The sequence below is a fragment of the Camarhynchus parvulus genome, chromosome 3 (genome assembly GCF_901933205.1).
Source record: "Camarhynchus parvulus chromosome 3, STF_HiC, whole genome shotgun sequence".
Lineage (NCBI taxonomy): Eukaryota > Metazoa > Chordata > Aves > Passeriformes > Thraupidae > Camarhynchus > Camarhynchus parvulus.
The window spans coordinates 8,929,016-8,945,893 of NC_044573.1; the positions used below are offsets into that span (position 1 = coordinate 8,929,016).

General features: G+C 37.7%; 1 protein-coding gene across 2 annotated transcripts in view; it reads left to right on the forward strand.

Moving 5' to 3' along the window:
- The first annotated feature begins 1,485 nt into the window (after positions 1–1,485).
- Positions 1,486–16,878, forward strand: part of TASP1 (taspase 1) — a 79,023-nt gene continuing 63,630 nt past the window's right edge. For both annotated transcript variants that reach the window (XM_030944630.1, XM_030944631.1), the window contains exons 1-6: positions 1,486–1,552; positions 4,077–4,294; positions 5,970–6,037; positions 7,507–7,575; positions 15,148–15,268; positions 16,411–16,495. In XM_030944630.1, coding sequence (XP_030800490.1) covers positions 4,150–4,294; positions 5,970–6,037; positions 7,507–7,575; positions 15,148–15,268; positions 16,411–16,495 — 488 coding nt within the window. In that variant the 5' untranslated portion in view covers positions 1,486–1,552; positions 4,077–4,149. The remainder of the gene's footprint in view (positions 1,553–4,076; positions 4,295–5,969; positions 6,038–7,506; positions 7,576–15,147; positions 15,269–16,410; positions 16,496–16,878) is intronic.

The following is a 16,878-nucleotide window of genomic DNA, read 5'->3' on the forward strand; positions in this document are numbered from 1 at the left end:
GAGCAAGAGTTTAAGTGAATTCTTCAAACAGAACAACCTTGTGCTGATGTAAGAAAAGCTTTAGGGTTTCAACTTTAAAAGGCCGAGCTTTGCAAATGAGAATTTGAGGCGTCAGCTAAAATAAATTTACAATATAAGTAAATCTGTAAGGACCTCTGGACTCATTTCATGGTTCTACAAAGAAGAGGAGCAACGGGCTGGAAGTGTGGAGGCACTTTGGGAACAGTGGACAGCATGGACTGGGATAATGAAGTGTCTCACACATACACAGCTGGTTCCCAGGACTGATGATAGTGACCATCAGTGAAGGTGTCATGAACATGGGATTCATATACAGCTGTCCTTGATCCTGGGAAGGCAGCTTCAGTAAACAACATGTTCTCTACACCACCTCTACAACAAAGTGGACAGAAATGAATAAAAACTCTCTAGCAGAACACAATAGTTAAATGATCCTTGAAGCAGAAGGATGTAAAATATCTGATTGTTGCGAGAAATTCCGAGCAAGTCTATTATGAAATAGATGTATTTTTAATCAATGAGGTTCATTTTGAGCAGCTGTCAGAAGTCATGTGTAGATATATATACCAATATGTGTATATTGTATATTGTATTATATAGTGCATACTGTGTTACATATATGTGTAGTGATATGATACATATGTACATTGCAATGTACATATTTATATATGTATATTGCATATTGCATGATATATATCCACACCAATATATAAATGTATTGCATATTGGATGATATATATGTATATTGATAAACCGTATCTGCATATTGATAGAAATATGTGTATTGATATGATAGATGGGTATGTAGCATATTTATAGATTTGTATGATATGTATACATTATAGATATGTATACATATCATACATATATTGCATAATGTATGATATATATCTACATTGTATGTTGATATATAGATGTATTTCATATTGCATGATATATATGTATATTGATAAACTGTATCTATATTGATAGAAATATGTGTATTGATATATGGGTATGTAGCATGTTTTATATTTGTATGTTTGTATGATATATATATCATACATATATTGCATATTGTATGATTTATATATGATTTATACATGATATATATGTATATTGCATAGATATAGAGGTACATTACATATTCTATGACATGTATATTGATTATATATCGATACGATATATACGCATATTGATATGAGATAGCTATATATATATATTGCCCTGGGGCTCACGGTAACAACACCGGGGGTAACTATCCACCCCCCGAGACACAGATGGCATCTGTGGGGCCGCGCTGCTTTGCCCGGAGCCGTGCCTGGCACCGATCGTGCAGCGGGATCGGAGCGGCGAGCCCTATCCGCGGCCTGGCCCCGCCATGCCCGCCCCGCGGGGCGCCATTGGCCCTGCGGAACGCCAATCAACAGCGCCGCTACTTCCGGCCGCGGGGCGCGGCCCGGCCAATGGGCGCGGGGCGGGGGCGGGACGCCTCACGCTCACCGAGGCAACGGGCGGGCGAGCGGGCGGTCCCGGATGGCGGCGGTGCAGGGTGAGTGCGGCGCTGCCGCGGGGCTGCCCCGGCCCGCCACTCCCGCCTCCCCGGCACGGCTCTCTGCCCGGGGGCGCTGCGCGGGCCCGGAGCGGGCCTGGGGCGGGCCGCGCGTCCGCCGGTGGGGCTGCCCCGGGTGACGTCACTGCCCCGCGTGACGTCACGGGCCGGGCGGCGGGAGCGGCGCGACGCCGGGAGCGGGATGGAGGCGCGGGAGGGGATGCCTCGACCCGACCCGACCCTAGCCTAGCCTAGCCTAGCCTACCCTCGCGCGTGTCTGTGTTCCTCCCAGCGCCCGTTCAGGAGTCCGAGTGCCTTTTGCAGTGCACTCGGGGCTGTTGTGGTCAAACCGTTTCGGGTGCTGTTCTCCAGCAGTCACGCTGTTGTGTGTTCTTCCACCGTTCCTGGCGCTGTACGGATGGGGAGCAGGAAATGGGTAGCAGGGAGGGATGAAGTCAAGAGCGGTGGAAGTCTGACAGTTCAGGAGGGGGAATTGATAAATCCTAAAAGAGGCTTGGAAGGGAAAAGTTGGGTCCAGTGGGAGCTTAACACGTGGAAGCAGCAGGTTTGTGAATGGAATGTGAAAGGACTTGAAGAGCAGTTTGAGATGGGAGGTGTTTAAGAAAATTGAGTTGGTGTGGAGGAAGTGTTACAAACGGAAGGAAACGAGAGAGATGGGTTGTCTGTATGTTCTCTGTAGAAATAAACACATCCTTAGACCCAGCTCTGTGCAAAGGCCTTGTTAGGATTTTCAGCCTGCAGCTACACTATCAGTAAGTCTTCAAGTGACATCTCCATCTTAGTTTTCAAAAGCTATTTTGTCATCATTATTGCTTTCTCTACTACCACGCTATTTCTTCCATTTCTGGGGGAGTTTAAATTCCTTACTTGCTGCTCTGTCTGTTTACTGAAGTCTGTGCTGTGCCCTTGTTGCAGGAGTGACTTTCTGTAGGGTGTAGCAAGATGCAGCAAAGAGGACCAATGGTTGCTGGAGCCATCTTTACTATTATTGGTAAAAAGGAAGTAAATGCAGTGATGAATACTTTAATCTTAGCTCTGAAATTTTTTCAAGTGACCATTACAATTGGATGCAATCCATAAACACTTTCTCTCTGTAGAACCTGTATATTGTAGTGGCCTTTCATTTTTTTATTAGGACATATATAATTACAACAAAAAGTTCATAATTAATTTTGAAAAGTAAATTTATAAGTGTATGAAGATTACTAGGTATGTTTAGCATTTAAGAAGTAATTATGGTGAATAAGTAACTTCCTCCAGAGCTGTGCTGATTCTTCTTATCAAAAGAATAGTTATGACAAACCAGCTGGTTTGTTCTGTGGCAGTGCTGAATCTTGGTAAACATCATTTACATTGTTTGGGCCAGTTAAATGGAGTGGTGTTTAATTGCTGGAGTCAGCCATATAGCATTTCAAGAGTCAGTGGTTTAAGTCTTGTGCATTAAACATCTCATTTTTCCTCTTCTGTTCACCTTCCAGTGTTCTTGGGTTACAAAGTCATTTTTGAGATGGTAGGAGTGATAGATGTTATACTGGAATATAGAGGTGCAGAGTCAGAGAATGGTTTGGATTGGAAAGGACCTTAAAATTCATCTAGTTCTTAATATATGAACTATCTTAATATATTACAGAGATTTTCTCCATTTCTCCATTAGCACTACATGCTTATCACTTTCTTAAGTAATTCAGTGTGTGGAATGCCTCTGTTTTACCTTCTGAAGTAGACAAATATTTTTGTGTCAGGATTAATCTGTAGTAAACTGTGGATAAGAGCAGCAGTAAATACAGACAGTTTGTTTGGCAACTCCTGATAAATACATCATTGTGTATTGTTATTTTTTGTTTCACATACTGACAATACTGACAATATTTCCATTAGCTTTCTATAAACATTAATTTCCTTAGCATCTTAAGGGTAACCATCAAAACCAATAGAGTTACAAACTATTTGAGCTTGACTTGAGTAATCATGGTAGCTCTCCTTACCCAGATAAACATTATTTGACTGTTTTAGGCTTACTTGGTTTTGTTTTAGAAATATTTTGTCATTAAACAAAAGTTAATCTATTTTTTCTTTTCCTGCTGCAAATTAGTGGGGAATTATAAGGAGATGGGATGAAACAAAATAGAAGACTAGGAGTTCATTGTGGGTTCTTAAACAGGTATTCCCTGCATAGAAAGGAAAAAGTGTGGTGTTTTAAAAGTTAGTCTTGTGCAAGTTAGATGTGATGGCTGGAGAAATTAGTTGTATTGTCTGGCAAGATGATTAGGTTCAAGTTATGTTGGAGTGAAAAGGCTGCTTTCAGCTTGCAGCATGAGCTTTGATTATTTTAGATCTCATTAATGCTGTTGGCTAGGGAAGAGGCAGAACTTGGAAACCCTGCTTTGGAGAGGTGTGTTCCCCTTGGTTCAAACTTCTCTCTCAAAAGTTTTTTGGGAGGTTATTTGTGTGAAATTCATCTCTTGAAGTCAGTGTCTAACATATATATCTGATCTGGTTTTAGGATGATTTCTCTCCAGAGTTTATTTTTGAATGGAAGTGTGCTCCTTCCCAGTAGAAGATGGTGATCCTAATGTATGACCATGGAGAAGGGGATAAGTTCAGTAGAAGTGTTACCTTCCAAATCATCTCAGGTTACAGCTGTAAAAGTGGTGGTCAAAGAGCCCGAAACAAAGCAAACCCAAAGAGGGAAACGAGTGGGATTTGTGCTTGTCCATGCAGGTAAGATGTGGAAGCAGAACAGCAGCAATGGAAATAATGCATATTTTGGTATCACGCTAGATACCAGCAAAAATTTTATAGTGAGTTTGGACTACTACTGTGCTAATAAAGTGACATTAACTCTGTGTTCAAATCTCAGAATGAGGAGTTTGATTGGAAGTTGCACTGGAAACTCTTAATCAAAATGTAGTTATTTGGGTGTTCTGGATGGTATTTTTGTTCTCCTTGACAAAGAAAACCCCTACATGTAAATGATTATAAAATGTGGTATTCTGTACTTGTCTGCTAAGCTTGGCAAACCTACAGAATGAGGGAGATATTTCAGTCTGTTTCTTTACCTATGGAAAGATCAAATGCAGTCCTTTCACTGCTGATGGTTCCTTGTCTAGCTTGTCCATGAGGACAGTCCAGCTAAGACCTTCTGAAATCTGCTTGGGCTGTTTGTTGCAGGCATCTTTTTACCCTTCTGACATTTCTTCTGATTCTATTTTTCTGATCTTGTTCATGTTTAAGCGAATTACTGTTTGTTCTTTCCACATTTAATGAAGGGCTTCTCTACTCAGATCTGATACAGAAATTATGTGTTATGTGTGTCTTGCTCATAAATTCTTCTTTCATAGGTTCTTTATTAAATACTATGAATCATGAAGTTAACAGTGCTTATATCTGGGTGTATATTTGTTGTGAGCATCCGTGTGATTACATGAGGTGAAATAGAGCAAAGTGGCCTGGTCATGCGTAAAATATTTGAAAAGCCAACATGTTACTTGCTTTATAAAATCATTAAGGATAAAAAACCAGCCCCAAACCTTAAACAATTTATTCTGGATTGACATTTGATGACCCTGGTATTCTATTTTAAGGGCAAATGAAATTGCTCAATATAATGTCCTTTGCTGAGTCACTTTGGTGTTAGTGTTAAAGCTTATTTTATTAGAGTTTCTCAAAATTAGTATTTCCAAAGGTGAGCAAGGGGAAGTTGAGATAAATACAAGCACGTTTTTAGGTGCAAAACCAGGTAAAACAGAAGTAGATTTTAAATATATGTTCCACTCTTGTTTTTCTGATGCTGCATTTAGTTGAATGGTGGCAGTGATAAACTGTTCAGCTGTGGAAGTAGAGGCAGTGGCTTCAAAGTAGGGCAGAATGGTTCAATACAGTGGGATAGATACCAAGACTGAGAATAAGAAAAAGGTGAAAAATCTGAATGATCTTCATTTGAAGGAACTCCTTGTTCTAAGTCAGGAGTAACAAGCTCTAAAAACATAGCATAAACATGAGAAAATGAGCAGAATTGTGGAAAAAAGAAAATCAAGAGTTTGACTTAAAATTGAGGGTTTTGCCCAATAACGGACAGTAAAGAAAAAAGCTATGCTGGAAATCCTCCAAGAATGAGTGAAACTGGAATCTCTTGGAAAGTTTTTATAGGAAAAGATTGATGCTGATATTTATACCTGCATGCGTCTGGATATATGATCTGTATCCTGTATTTTACTGAGTGTGTTTGATTCTGTGTTGGAATGCGTAAAGCTGTCAATCACTGATAGAAAAAGGAAATGCCAGTGTAATCCAGAATAAGGAACACTGTATCTGCCTGTGTCTTAAATCTCTATGTGAACTGCAGGCTGGAGTTTGCTAGGTACTATAATATATTTTCCTTTTGTTTCAATTGCAGGTGCAGGTTATCATTCTGAATCCAAAGCTAAAGAGTACAAGCATGTGTGCAAAAGAGCCTGCCAGAAGGTACATGTCACCAGCTCCACTGTCCTGTACTGGGTACACAAGAAATATCTGCACTTAGCTGCTTGGGCTCTATGTGTTTATTGAAGGAAATGAGGGAAAACAGAGCAGAAACAGTTAAGATGATACAGAGACAGGACAGTGAGTGGCCATGAGATGCAGCAACATTCTCATCAGTGCTGGCAAATAACAGACACCAAATGAACAGTGGGAGAGCAAGAGAAGGTCACAGTGGTACCTACAGGGAGTATTCCTACAGCTTCCTGCACTTCTCCAGGGTTTCTGGAGCTAAGTATGGTATCTGTATATTGATTTCTTCCATGTCCACTCTTTGGAGTTCTTTTAAACTCTAGCATCCAGGTTGCTCTGTGAATGCAGGAGTTTCTATAATTATTTTATTCTTGATAGCTCTTACCCTCTTAATAGGAAGGGAGGTAGAAACAGGAAAAACAAAAAATCAAAGTTGGAAATGGAGAAATGGCAAGACTTTCATTTCCATTGAAATTAATATGTTTTCATCTCTTCCAAGAACTTTGCTTTGGAACTGGCAAGTCCTGTCTTTTAAGTGTTGAATGAGTAGCTGGAAGATCTCTCTCTAAAATTTTTAATGTCTTTTGCTTTCTCCAGGGAGAAGGAGCTTGGGAGCTTGGCAGGATTTTTAGAGGAGTCTCAGAGTTGGTCTCTGATAATTATCACTTTGTGTTACAGTTTGTTGCTCAATCCTAATACCAATCTAATTTTGTAATGAGAGGCCTCACAAATCATCGAAACTTAGCACTGGCTTTTTTAGCCTTAGTGAAAGTCGTTTTCCAGCTAGTTATGTGAGATCTGCTGTTGAATTCAAGTCCAATTTGAGATTCTGTTTAGCTACTCCTGAGCTGAGTAGCCAACATCAATAACTTCTGTGAAGAACAAACAATTTCAGGTTTTTCTTGAAGCCAGAGTTGTTTTCTGGGGTTCCCTGAGAAAGTTTGACTGTAAGGTCTTGTTCAGTATGGATCTAATAAATACTATTAGGCTCTACAAGTTCACTGTTGTATATAATTTGAAGGTAACATTATTTTACATGATTTGTGTTGGCTTTAAATGAGTTTGTGGAGTTCTCTTCAATTTTATGGTAATTGCTACTAGAAATTTTTGTTGAGTCTTGGAAGGAAAAGTTGAAACTTGTTGACTGAAACATTTGGTGTTTGAGGATATAAAGTATAAAAAGTTATTTTGACAGAAATTTGACTATGCAGAAATCTGCTACTAAATGCAGTGTCACAATGTCACAGTAGTAAAATCATATCTTCAGATCTGCCCTTAATATGGTTCATACTGTCTTTTTCCAGTGCTTCTTGTTCTTACACCCTCTTGTATTTTAAACTAATTTGGTGAAGATTTTATTTTTTACAGGAATAGGAAAATGTAGGGCTCAGTCACAGAATAATAGAATTTCCTAATCATCAGCTAAAACTTGTGTTTTACAGGCAATTGAAAAGCTACAGGCTGGTGCTCTTGCAACAGATGCAGTGACTGCAGCACTTATAGAATTAGAGGTATGAATTTCTGACTAGTAGTAAATATACCTCTTGGGTAAATCTTGCCAGACCTTTCTGTAAGGGTCTATTAAATGGGTTCATGTGAATTTTTGTTTTTGTGCTACACTAATTTTATGTTTTGCTTTTCCACTGTATTTTGGTGTAAGTGTGTTTAAGTATTTTATAAAAATGCAGACTGAATAAAAGTTATCTAGTTGGTGCAATTTGGTTGTCATTTTAGGTATGCCTTATCAGATAGTCTTTAACCTTTAAGAATAAATGCAGTGATTAAAGATTTATTGAACACTTTGTAAGGAACTTAATTTCTGGCTTGCTGAGTGCAGACAGGTTGTTTTGCCTCTGCTTCTTAGAGAGGGAAAATATATCCTACTGGTTCTGATTATTATGACAAAATATGTGTAGAGGAATAGGCCAGTAATGTTTTTATTTCAAAACAGTACTTGTTAATTAAGATAGAACATCTTGATGAGCAGCTGCTGGTGAGGTTTTTGGAAAAGTGTCTTTTTAGAGTGATGAGGTTTTTATAGCATCTGCCACAGTGAAGGTCCCCATGAAATAATGTAGAAGTGGGTAAAGCTAAACATTTCTGGGTGGTAAATGAAGCAGTTTGGTCATCGTCCCAGATTCACTAATCACTCCTGACAGTAATGATGGAAACAGGTATTCCTCTTCTGTAAGTAGTTACTGCTTTTTCCTCTCCAACTTTATTAGTAAAAAAAAAACAAGGAAAGCAAGGTAAGTGTTGTGCTGTAAAAATAATTTCCTGCACTTGGAATTTATGGTAGTATTCCAAGAGGATTAGCAGTGGATTTTCTTATCCAGATGTTGGGAAAGTGTTCATTAATGTACTTGGTGGGGCTGGCGTAAGGCAGGCAGTAAGTGCATACTTCAGTATGTGTTAGACATGCTGACTGGGAGCCAAGGCTTCAGTCACACTGTGAACTTGGCAAGTGCCTTGGCTTTCAGCCCTCCTGTGGGTCTCCCTGAGCTGTTCAAATATGCTTTCATGTGTTATCTTACACATTAGAGTATAGCTCACAGAAAGCAGCAAGTATCTCTAATGGGATTATTTACCATGCACTTCCCTAAACTCACTGAGGCTGCTCTCACTCCATGAGACTGGTTTGTGTGTCAGCTCCCTCCTCAGTGGAAAACAAAAATAAAAATCTACTTTAGGTTGTGATTTTTATCGTGTTCCTGAGCTACAGAGAAAAACATATTTTGAGAAGCTTAACCGAACAATTGCAGATCTCTTTGCAGCTGTGTCTGGGGTAAACAGTTTATATGTTTTTGTTATCCCCAAGAGACTTTTCTTTTTCTTTAGTAGATTTGAATACTCTGAAGTAGCTTCTGTAGAACAACTTATGGCTGTAAGATGAAAAAGTTTCTTCTAATTACTCCAATCAGAATCCTTTTGCTCCTTATCTGTCTTGCTACTTATCTGTCAGCTACCGTGCTGATGCCTGCCATCATTCTCCTTTCTGGTTTGCCAATTGTCTTAAGTAGTATTTTTATGTGTTCTGTTGCACAAAACCTTTTTTTTAGCTTTTTCCTGTTTTTAATATAAAATGTTATTTTCCTCAGGTTGTAGTGCAGTCAATGTAATTAATGTAATTAAGTTAATGTAATTATTTGCTTTCATTTATTCATTAAGTGATTTATATAATCTCTTAGTTGAAGGTTCTATCTGTTACTGGAATAGGGAGTACTGAGTTTGGGATTTGGCCTTGTAGCTTAAAGTAGTTATGCAGTTACATTGAGAGAAAGTCAAATTTATACCCAAACCAGAAAATGATGTGGTTGGCAGTTTTTTGGATCTGGTATGAGAAACTCCCCAGTGTTAAACTGTCAGCTTCCAAAATATGGAACAGTTTGTATCTGCTCATACCTCGTTCTGAGCACCACCTCCTGACATCTCAGTCATTTCTGGAGCTGCATCTTCTGCTTTATTACTGGTGGTTTTTCTGTTGCTCTATGGAAAACAAACCACACATGGCAAGTTCAATGAAGCAATCAGAATAGTTTTTCTCATTAATTGCAAGTTTTTATTAGTAAAAATATAGGTTTGTGTTGACGGTCTCTCTAGTGAGCTGTCACTCCCTTTTGTTTAAGCTTTAGCATAAACAATGTGTTTCAGCATTTGGAGTTGGCAAATAAATAACAAAAATCTGTGAAACTGTTTGTGTTCTTGTCTCCCTGTAACACAAATGAAGGTGCAGAACAACAAAATATTGTATTAAATAATAACAAATTTCATTGTAAAATATACTGACTGTAACTTCTTGATATTTTGGGTTCTGTAGGATGCATTGCCGTGAGTTTATCTGAAATACTTAATCACTTTTACTGTTCTCTCAGACTTTTAATGCTGTATTCCAAACATTTGTAATCTTTGCGAGGCACAAATCTTTTCATGGAAATCTCACAGAAGATGAATTTTTTTCCTCAGTTCCGCTCAATTACAGAACTCCTGTTACACAGGATTGCAGCTCATCCAAAAGGCATCACTTCAAAGAGTTGTTGAGGCACAAGAGTTGCTCTTGATCTTTTATGAGCAAGCTGACAGTTTGCTTGTGGTATGCTGTCTGAGTTTTATTTTTCCAGGCTCTAAGTGCAGAAAGAATATCCTTTCTTTGTTGGACTGTGCAACTCTCAAGTGAAATGCTGTTCTGTGAATACAATAATGATGGTAATAGTTAAGTCAAGGAAAAGATGGATTTCTTTTGCAAAGGAACAAGACTGACACAGAATATTGTTAAAACAACTGTGCTGGTCTTCATAAGCATCAGCTATATTTGATAAGGTCATTAAGGCAGGTGTGTTTTGTAGTTTGAGAACTCTGGTATTGCAGAGAAACAAACGCATGTGTTACCTCTGTCAGCCTCTGGTAATAAAATGGTCTGGACAAGGTATTTCATAAGACTCATTATTTACTCTGTTTACTTTCACAGAGACATTGTTGCAGCACTGTTAATTTTTGCACTCTTGCTATCAGCCACCATATGATGCCTGGATGTTTCTTGAAACACAATGAAATTATTAAACAGGTTTTTTTTGTTGGGGGAGGAGGCCCCATACAACCCACTTAAAACGTGCTGTTTTCAGCAAAACCACATGTTGATTTGCATTTATGTCTGGTTGTGAGAAAGTTATACAATTTCAAGCTTTTCTTTGACTATAGAGCACTTAATGAAGTCTACTGATCAGGTACTAGGAACGTACAGTGGTTGGAAACAATGATGAAGATTTCAAATTGTTTCTAAGTTGAGTGTAATCCTTTACTAATATATATGTAGAGTACTTTTTTCTTTATCTGACTTTAGTAGAACATTCTTTATGAACATCATTTGAATTGGGAGTTAATATGATTGATGGGGAAGCAGATGTCACATTTTGGGTCCCAGTCTCCTTGCTACTAAAATTGCTCAGTTTATTTTGCGTGTTGTTATAGTGGATCCATGCAAAGAATGTTTTGGACCTATTACACTCAAGCAGTGTGTTTCTATGGTTGTCAGCAAAATTTTGTAGTGAAAGAGCCTTTTTCTTGAGGATTTTTTTTTTAAATTATTATTTTCCTAGTAGTTAGGACTTTTGAATATACAGTCTTAATTCCAAGGATTTCTCTTTCAAGGAGAAGCATCTTTGTTGTATTAAGGCAGTCACCATAGATGAACTTCTAATGGGAAATGAACTGGAAGTTGTTAATTCCAGTTAAAAGCATTACTGTGATGCTCTGCTGCAGAGTGAGCAACAGTAATTTGTGACAAAAGTGTTGTCTAAAAACATTTTTGCTCATGTAATTGAAAGGGATGTGACTCATCCTCATAGATTATTGATCGTCATGAAATTCTCACAGAAAAATAACTTCTAAAATTACAGTATATGGAAAGAAGTGCCTGTAGACTTTGAATTTGTCTTAGAAATTACAAATAAGCCATGGCCAAAACTGTATCAAGGATGGATGGAATGTTCTTTCATGTTCATTGAAAACCAAACCTTTTAACTGTTTGCCTAGATGTGTTACAGAGCTGAGTAACATCTTCAAGCATTCCAACTTTGACCACAGTTAGAAATTCCAGGATGCCTGTATTTGCTGCCAGAACATTTATAAATACATTTTGAAGTAAAAAGGATTCTGCAAATAAAAATGATTCCCTCAGAAGCTTGAGAGTTTTTGCAAGAGGGGTAACTTGAGAGAACAAAACTCTTATTTCATATCTTAAAGCTTTCTTACCTCTTTTGCTACAGGTTTGCATGGTAAATTAGAGACACTTTGTGGAGTCATTGCCAGGAAGTGTAGTGTTTTTCATGTAACTGAAGAGTTACATTGTTAAAATTCTTTGAATAGCCATTTGTTTGTCCTTTCTCTCTTCTTACTGTTCTGTGGTGGCAATGCTTGTGTTAACTTGCAGAGCTCAGGCTTGGTTTGTTTACTTGTCTTTTTCAGTTTCCTTAGAAACACAAAGGCTGATTGCTGCTGTGGTTTTAAAAAAAGTATATTCCTGAAGATACCTTTTTCTCTTTTCCTGTCCTCTCTTTTCCTGGGCACATTCTTTGGCTGGATTTTTCCCCGTTCTATGGTAGTCAGGTCTTGCAGTGCTGCACTTTTCTGTCTGAGGGTATGAAGAGACTTTCACTTAGGTCAGTTTGTTTCTTGCCTCTTTAAAGGCATTCATGCTTCTGTTTAAGTGGCTCTGCATTCCTTGTAAGTTGTGAATTTTCATTTTAAAATACACCTTAATGTTCATGTGTTATATTCTTCCACTTGCATATCAGACTCTTGAAATCTTTTGGTCAAACTTTGCAGAGATTCATGTTTTCAAATAGAGATTGTATTTGTGTGGTGTATTTCATGTCTTTGCCTATTCATAGAAGTAGGTATGAAGGTCTTGTTTCCATTTTTTTATAAAGGTTTTCCCCCACCTTGTTTCAAAGGCTTTTATCTCACCTCAGAGAAACTTAGGTAGATATCAAAAATTCCGTGGGTTCACACCCAGTTTCTCTAAAACTGTTTTTAGATTGCCTTTCAGATGTGTGAAGATAAACCATCTTCCTCTTAGGAATTCTAAGCCTGTTTTCTTAATTGAATGCAATCTGATTCTACAGGTAGTTGAAACTCCACAGAAATTTTGAACAGATGCTTGGAATTTGGTCTTTATTTCTTTTTACTTGAGAAGTTACTCAAGTTGCTACTGGTAAGATTCCTTCTGAGTCCTAATATGAAAGTTACCCCACCAAAGAGACACCTGCAATATGATGTAGAGTTCTTCTTTATCAAAAATTCTGTAGTATTCTAATAAATATTCTGTAGGGAGAAATAGGTGACATTCTCTTTGTTCTTAGTTCCTCTGAGTAAATTATGTCTTGGTGCATCCTTGAGGTGGTGCCAGTGAAGGTGCTATGCCAAAGCATGTAGCATATACAGATCCTCAGAAATAAAGTGAACTCTGTATCCTGTATTTTTTCCCTGGCCTCTTTTGATTATTACCTTTACCAGATGGTAGAGACCTTTGTGCCTTGAGTGCAGAGGGAGTCTGGACAGTGTTACCAGGACTTCTTTCTGGTGGGTCCTTCCTACTCCCTTGATTTGGCCATGACATCTACTCTTAGGATAACAGCTACCTCTGTTTTGGCAGTGACAAATCTGTGGAGCACAACATTTTTCCTCTTTGCTAATTCTATTAAGTGTAATGCACTGAGTGAATGTGTTTGGACCAGAAGATGAGAGATTTGTCTCCAGACTCACAAGTCTTTGCACTCTGATTACCCAGGGGCAGAGGGCTTGGACAGCAGTAGGGGCAAGCATTGGTCATCCTAGGCATTCCTACTTTTACTGTGTCTTCCAAGTACCTTTCACTGTTTGCTTTCAATTCCTTCCACCACTTCTCTGCTCTCTTTTTTCCTAAACTTCACTGACTTAATTTTCTTCATATTTGTAGAGCCTGGGGAGCAATGAAGCCAGTTAAGGCAGCAGCTACTCTGAATCTTCTGCCTTTTCAAGGCCATCATCTGTTTCTAAACATACTTTCCCCCACCCATCCTCTTTCTACAGAAAATTGCTTGTCCACTCTAAACTGTAAATGTTTCATTATTCTAAAATCTTTTTGAATTTACTTACTTGCTGTGAGGTGTTGCTGTCAAAATAAACAACAAAATGAATATACACAGTGAATTGGAAGAAGTGTTGTGGTATGGGATAAAATGGGATAAAATCTTGTGCTGCTTCAGAAGGAAAAAGCAGAAGATGAAGGTCAGTTTCATGATTATGTATTAGTCAGGGATCTTGTATTCGTGATTCTTCAGAAATATAGTGTTTTGGTGACTCAAACACTGAGAACTCTTTGCATGTCTCTATAAATTTGAATCAACATCTTGCAGAACAGATTTTGAATTGACTCACTGCTTGCTGATTTGAAAGTTAATAAAAGCTAACTGACATCGGATTTATTTTTCATTTCTATGTGCTCACCTCTCTTGTTTCTTTAAATTCATTGCAAATTTGAATGTTCAAACCCCATCCAGTTAATTTTAAATGTAAGACAGAACTTTGAGCTGTTTCCAATAATTTGTGTCCTGGTTCAGCTTTTACTACTCATCAGTGAAATGAGATATCATATTTCTACAATACACGGGTGGTCTAGACAAACATTGTTCTTTGTCACATCAGATTATTACACTGTTATAATTTAAACATAGGAAACTCTGAAAGCATGCAGCAACTCTCTGAAATTGTATTTAGCTATTATTTCTGTGTCCTGTATTCCTTGCATATAGAAGAGGGATTGTATTGAGCTGGCAGTGAGACTACTGAACTGTGCTACTTTGAAATTTTGTGGTTTTAAAGTCCTGGGGATGCTCTGATGAAATAGAAGGGTAAAAATGGGGTTTAGTTTTAGCATGCATAAATTACTCTTTGACAACCTTGGGTTTGTTAAAAGCCACAGAAGGTGTTAACAAAAAAGGAGTTAGGTTTATGACATTGTTAAAATGTTGTTCCATAGTTTCTATGAAATAGGAATTGGTTTTTAGTCAAGAAGCTTCCAGACCACAGTCCCTGTGCTAATGGTCAGATAGGAATTTTACAAGGTGAGTTTTTAGTCATGGGCTTAGAATGTTCAGAAAAAGGACAGTTCTGTTTTGCTGTAGTGTCATACTTAGGAGTTTCAAAGGTAGACTGGTCTGTGCAGTGCTTATAAGATGTTATTTAAATGTTACTTGATGGGTTAAGGACCAAGGGAAATGTGTACTTTGGGGGAGGGAGAGATTATCACTTGTATTGTAAGGCTTTTGCTTGCACAGAAATGATCATCTTTAATTGTTAGGTGATTGGTTTTTATATTAGTGCATTATTACATTTAAGATATATCACAGCCTGCAGAGGTGAAAGCTGTCCATTGTAGTAATTCTAGATGTTCTGTTCAAATTGCCCTTGTTTTTGTTGTGGAAGATTAAATTACTAAAATAAGAAAATGCATTGCACCAAGATCAGTGCCATCAGATCAGTTATACAGAGATTTAAATCTAGTCTCTTATGGATGTGGCCTTATAGTGTTCTATTCTTATTTTTAGGATTCTCCTTTTACAAATGCAGGATTGGGATCTAACCTAAACCTTCTGGGTGAGATAGAATGTGATGCCAGTATAATGGATGGAAAGTCATTGAATTTTGGAGCTGTTGGAGCACTGAGTGGTATGTTAATTATGTATTATAAAGCTAACTGCTGATTTAAGTGCAAAGATCAATTTCAGGGTTTTTGTTACTGATTTGAAGGGGGACACATTGTAAATTCTGCTGTGTTTAAATAAATTTTGCTCCTTTAAAAAAGGGAGAGGCATTCCTGCTCCCTGAAATGCTGCTTTATGTTAATTTCTTTGTGGAACACGTTGTCTTATTAGTTCACTGATAATCCTTTGACGTAGCACAATTGTGTGATAACACACACTATTCACAGTGGGACTCAGTTTGCTAAGATAAATTTGAAGAATGATAATTTTGTAATAAAATTAAGTTGTTAAAAAGTATTACAAGTATTTAAATTAGGCTTTTTATTTGTTTTTTTGCTCAGGCAATTTATTTGCATATGGGACTTGTTTAATATGAGAACTAATGTGTTTCTCTCTTTTTTCTAGTTTTAGCTTTCAGTGTAAAACAAACATAGATATAAAGCCCCAAACAGGGATTGTTGAGGCTTCATTTTAAGTATATGAACAGCCTTAGCTGTTACTATTGAATAGCTTTTCTGACAAGATTTCAAGTTTTGTTCTTTATCCTAGAATGGTTCTAAACTGTGGTAATAGCTTCCTCATGTAGATATAAATCTAAAATAAATAGTAAAATTAAGTGTTTCAAGCCTTGTTTGTTACAAAATGTATCCTTCCAACCATGGGGAGGGAGGAAATTGAGAGTGAGAGACAGCTAAACCTGAGTCCTGTGATTTCTGTTCTGGCCAGATAGATCCACATGAAAATTCCACCTGGAAAAATTAATGCTTATAAACATCTTTGACACTTAGATACAGTAGATTTTACATGAGATTTCTGTGGTAGGAGATCACTCCTCCTAGTTCAATATGGTTTGTTCTTTCTTTTAAAGAAAAGTGGAGGAGGTGTTGACTGGAAGGATTTGTCACTAGCAACAGCATGTGAAGGGAAAACTGAAAATGTTGTTACTACATTGAAACATAAGGTGTCTCTTAATTACTTGATAAACCCTTGGAAATTAAAAGAATCTGAGAAATTAAAGGAATCCACTGCCAAAATGAACTCTATAGTGCTATGAGTGAAAATATTTTAATGTTTTGTTCCCATTTTTTGCTAATTTTTCTTTTTTAGGAATCAAGAATCCAGTTTCGGTTGCAAATAGATTGTTGTGTGAAGGGCAGAAGGGGAAACTCTCTGCTGGCAGAATTCCACCTTGGTAATTTCTTTGTTCTGCTTGACTTTCCTTTGGTCTTTCATCTCTGCTGCATATATGCAATATTTGAAGGTTTTATCTCACCCAGGAAGGCTGGTGCTGTTTTGCATACCAGTGATAGTGTGTCTTTAAAAAGAAGATAAGCTTTGTTCTCTCATCTTGAAACTTCTTATGCACTGAGTGGAAGGAAGTATTAGATGTAGATGGCAACATCATTTTGTGATAGTTTCTGTCTGTCTGATTATTTCCAGTTGTCATATTTAATTCTTTTGTTTGTTACTGTAGCCTTTTGAAAAATACCCAAAACCATAAAGATTAAATGGACATCTACTGCCTTTGCCTCTCTCTACCTTTAACAAAAAGCAACAGTTTTTAATAACTATAGA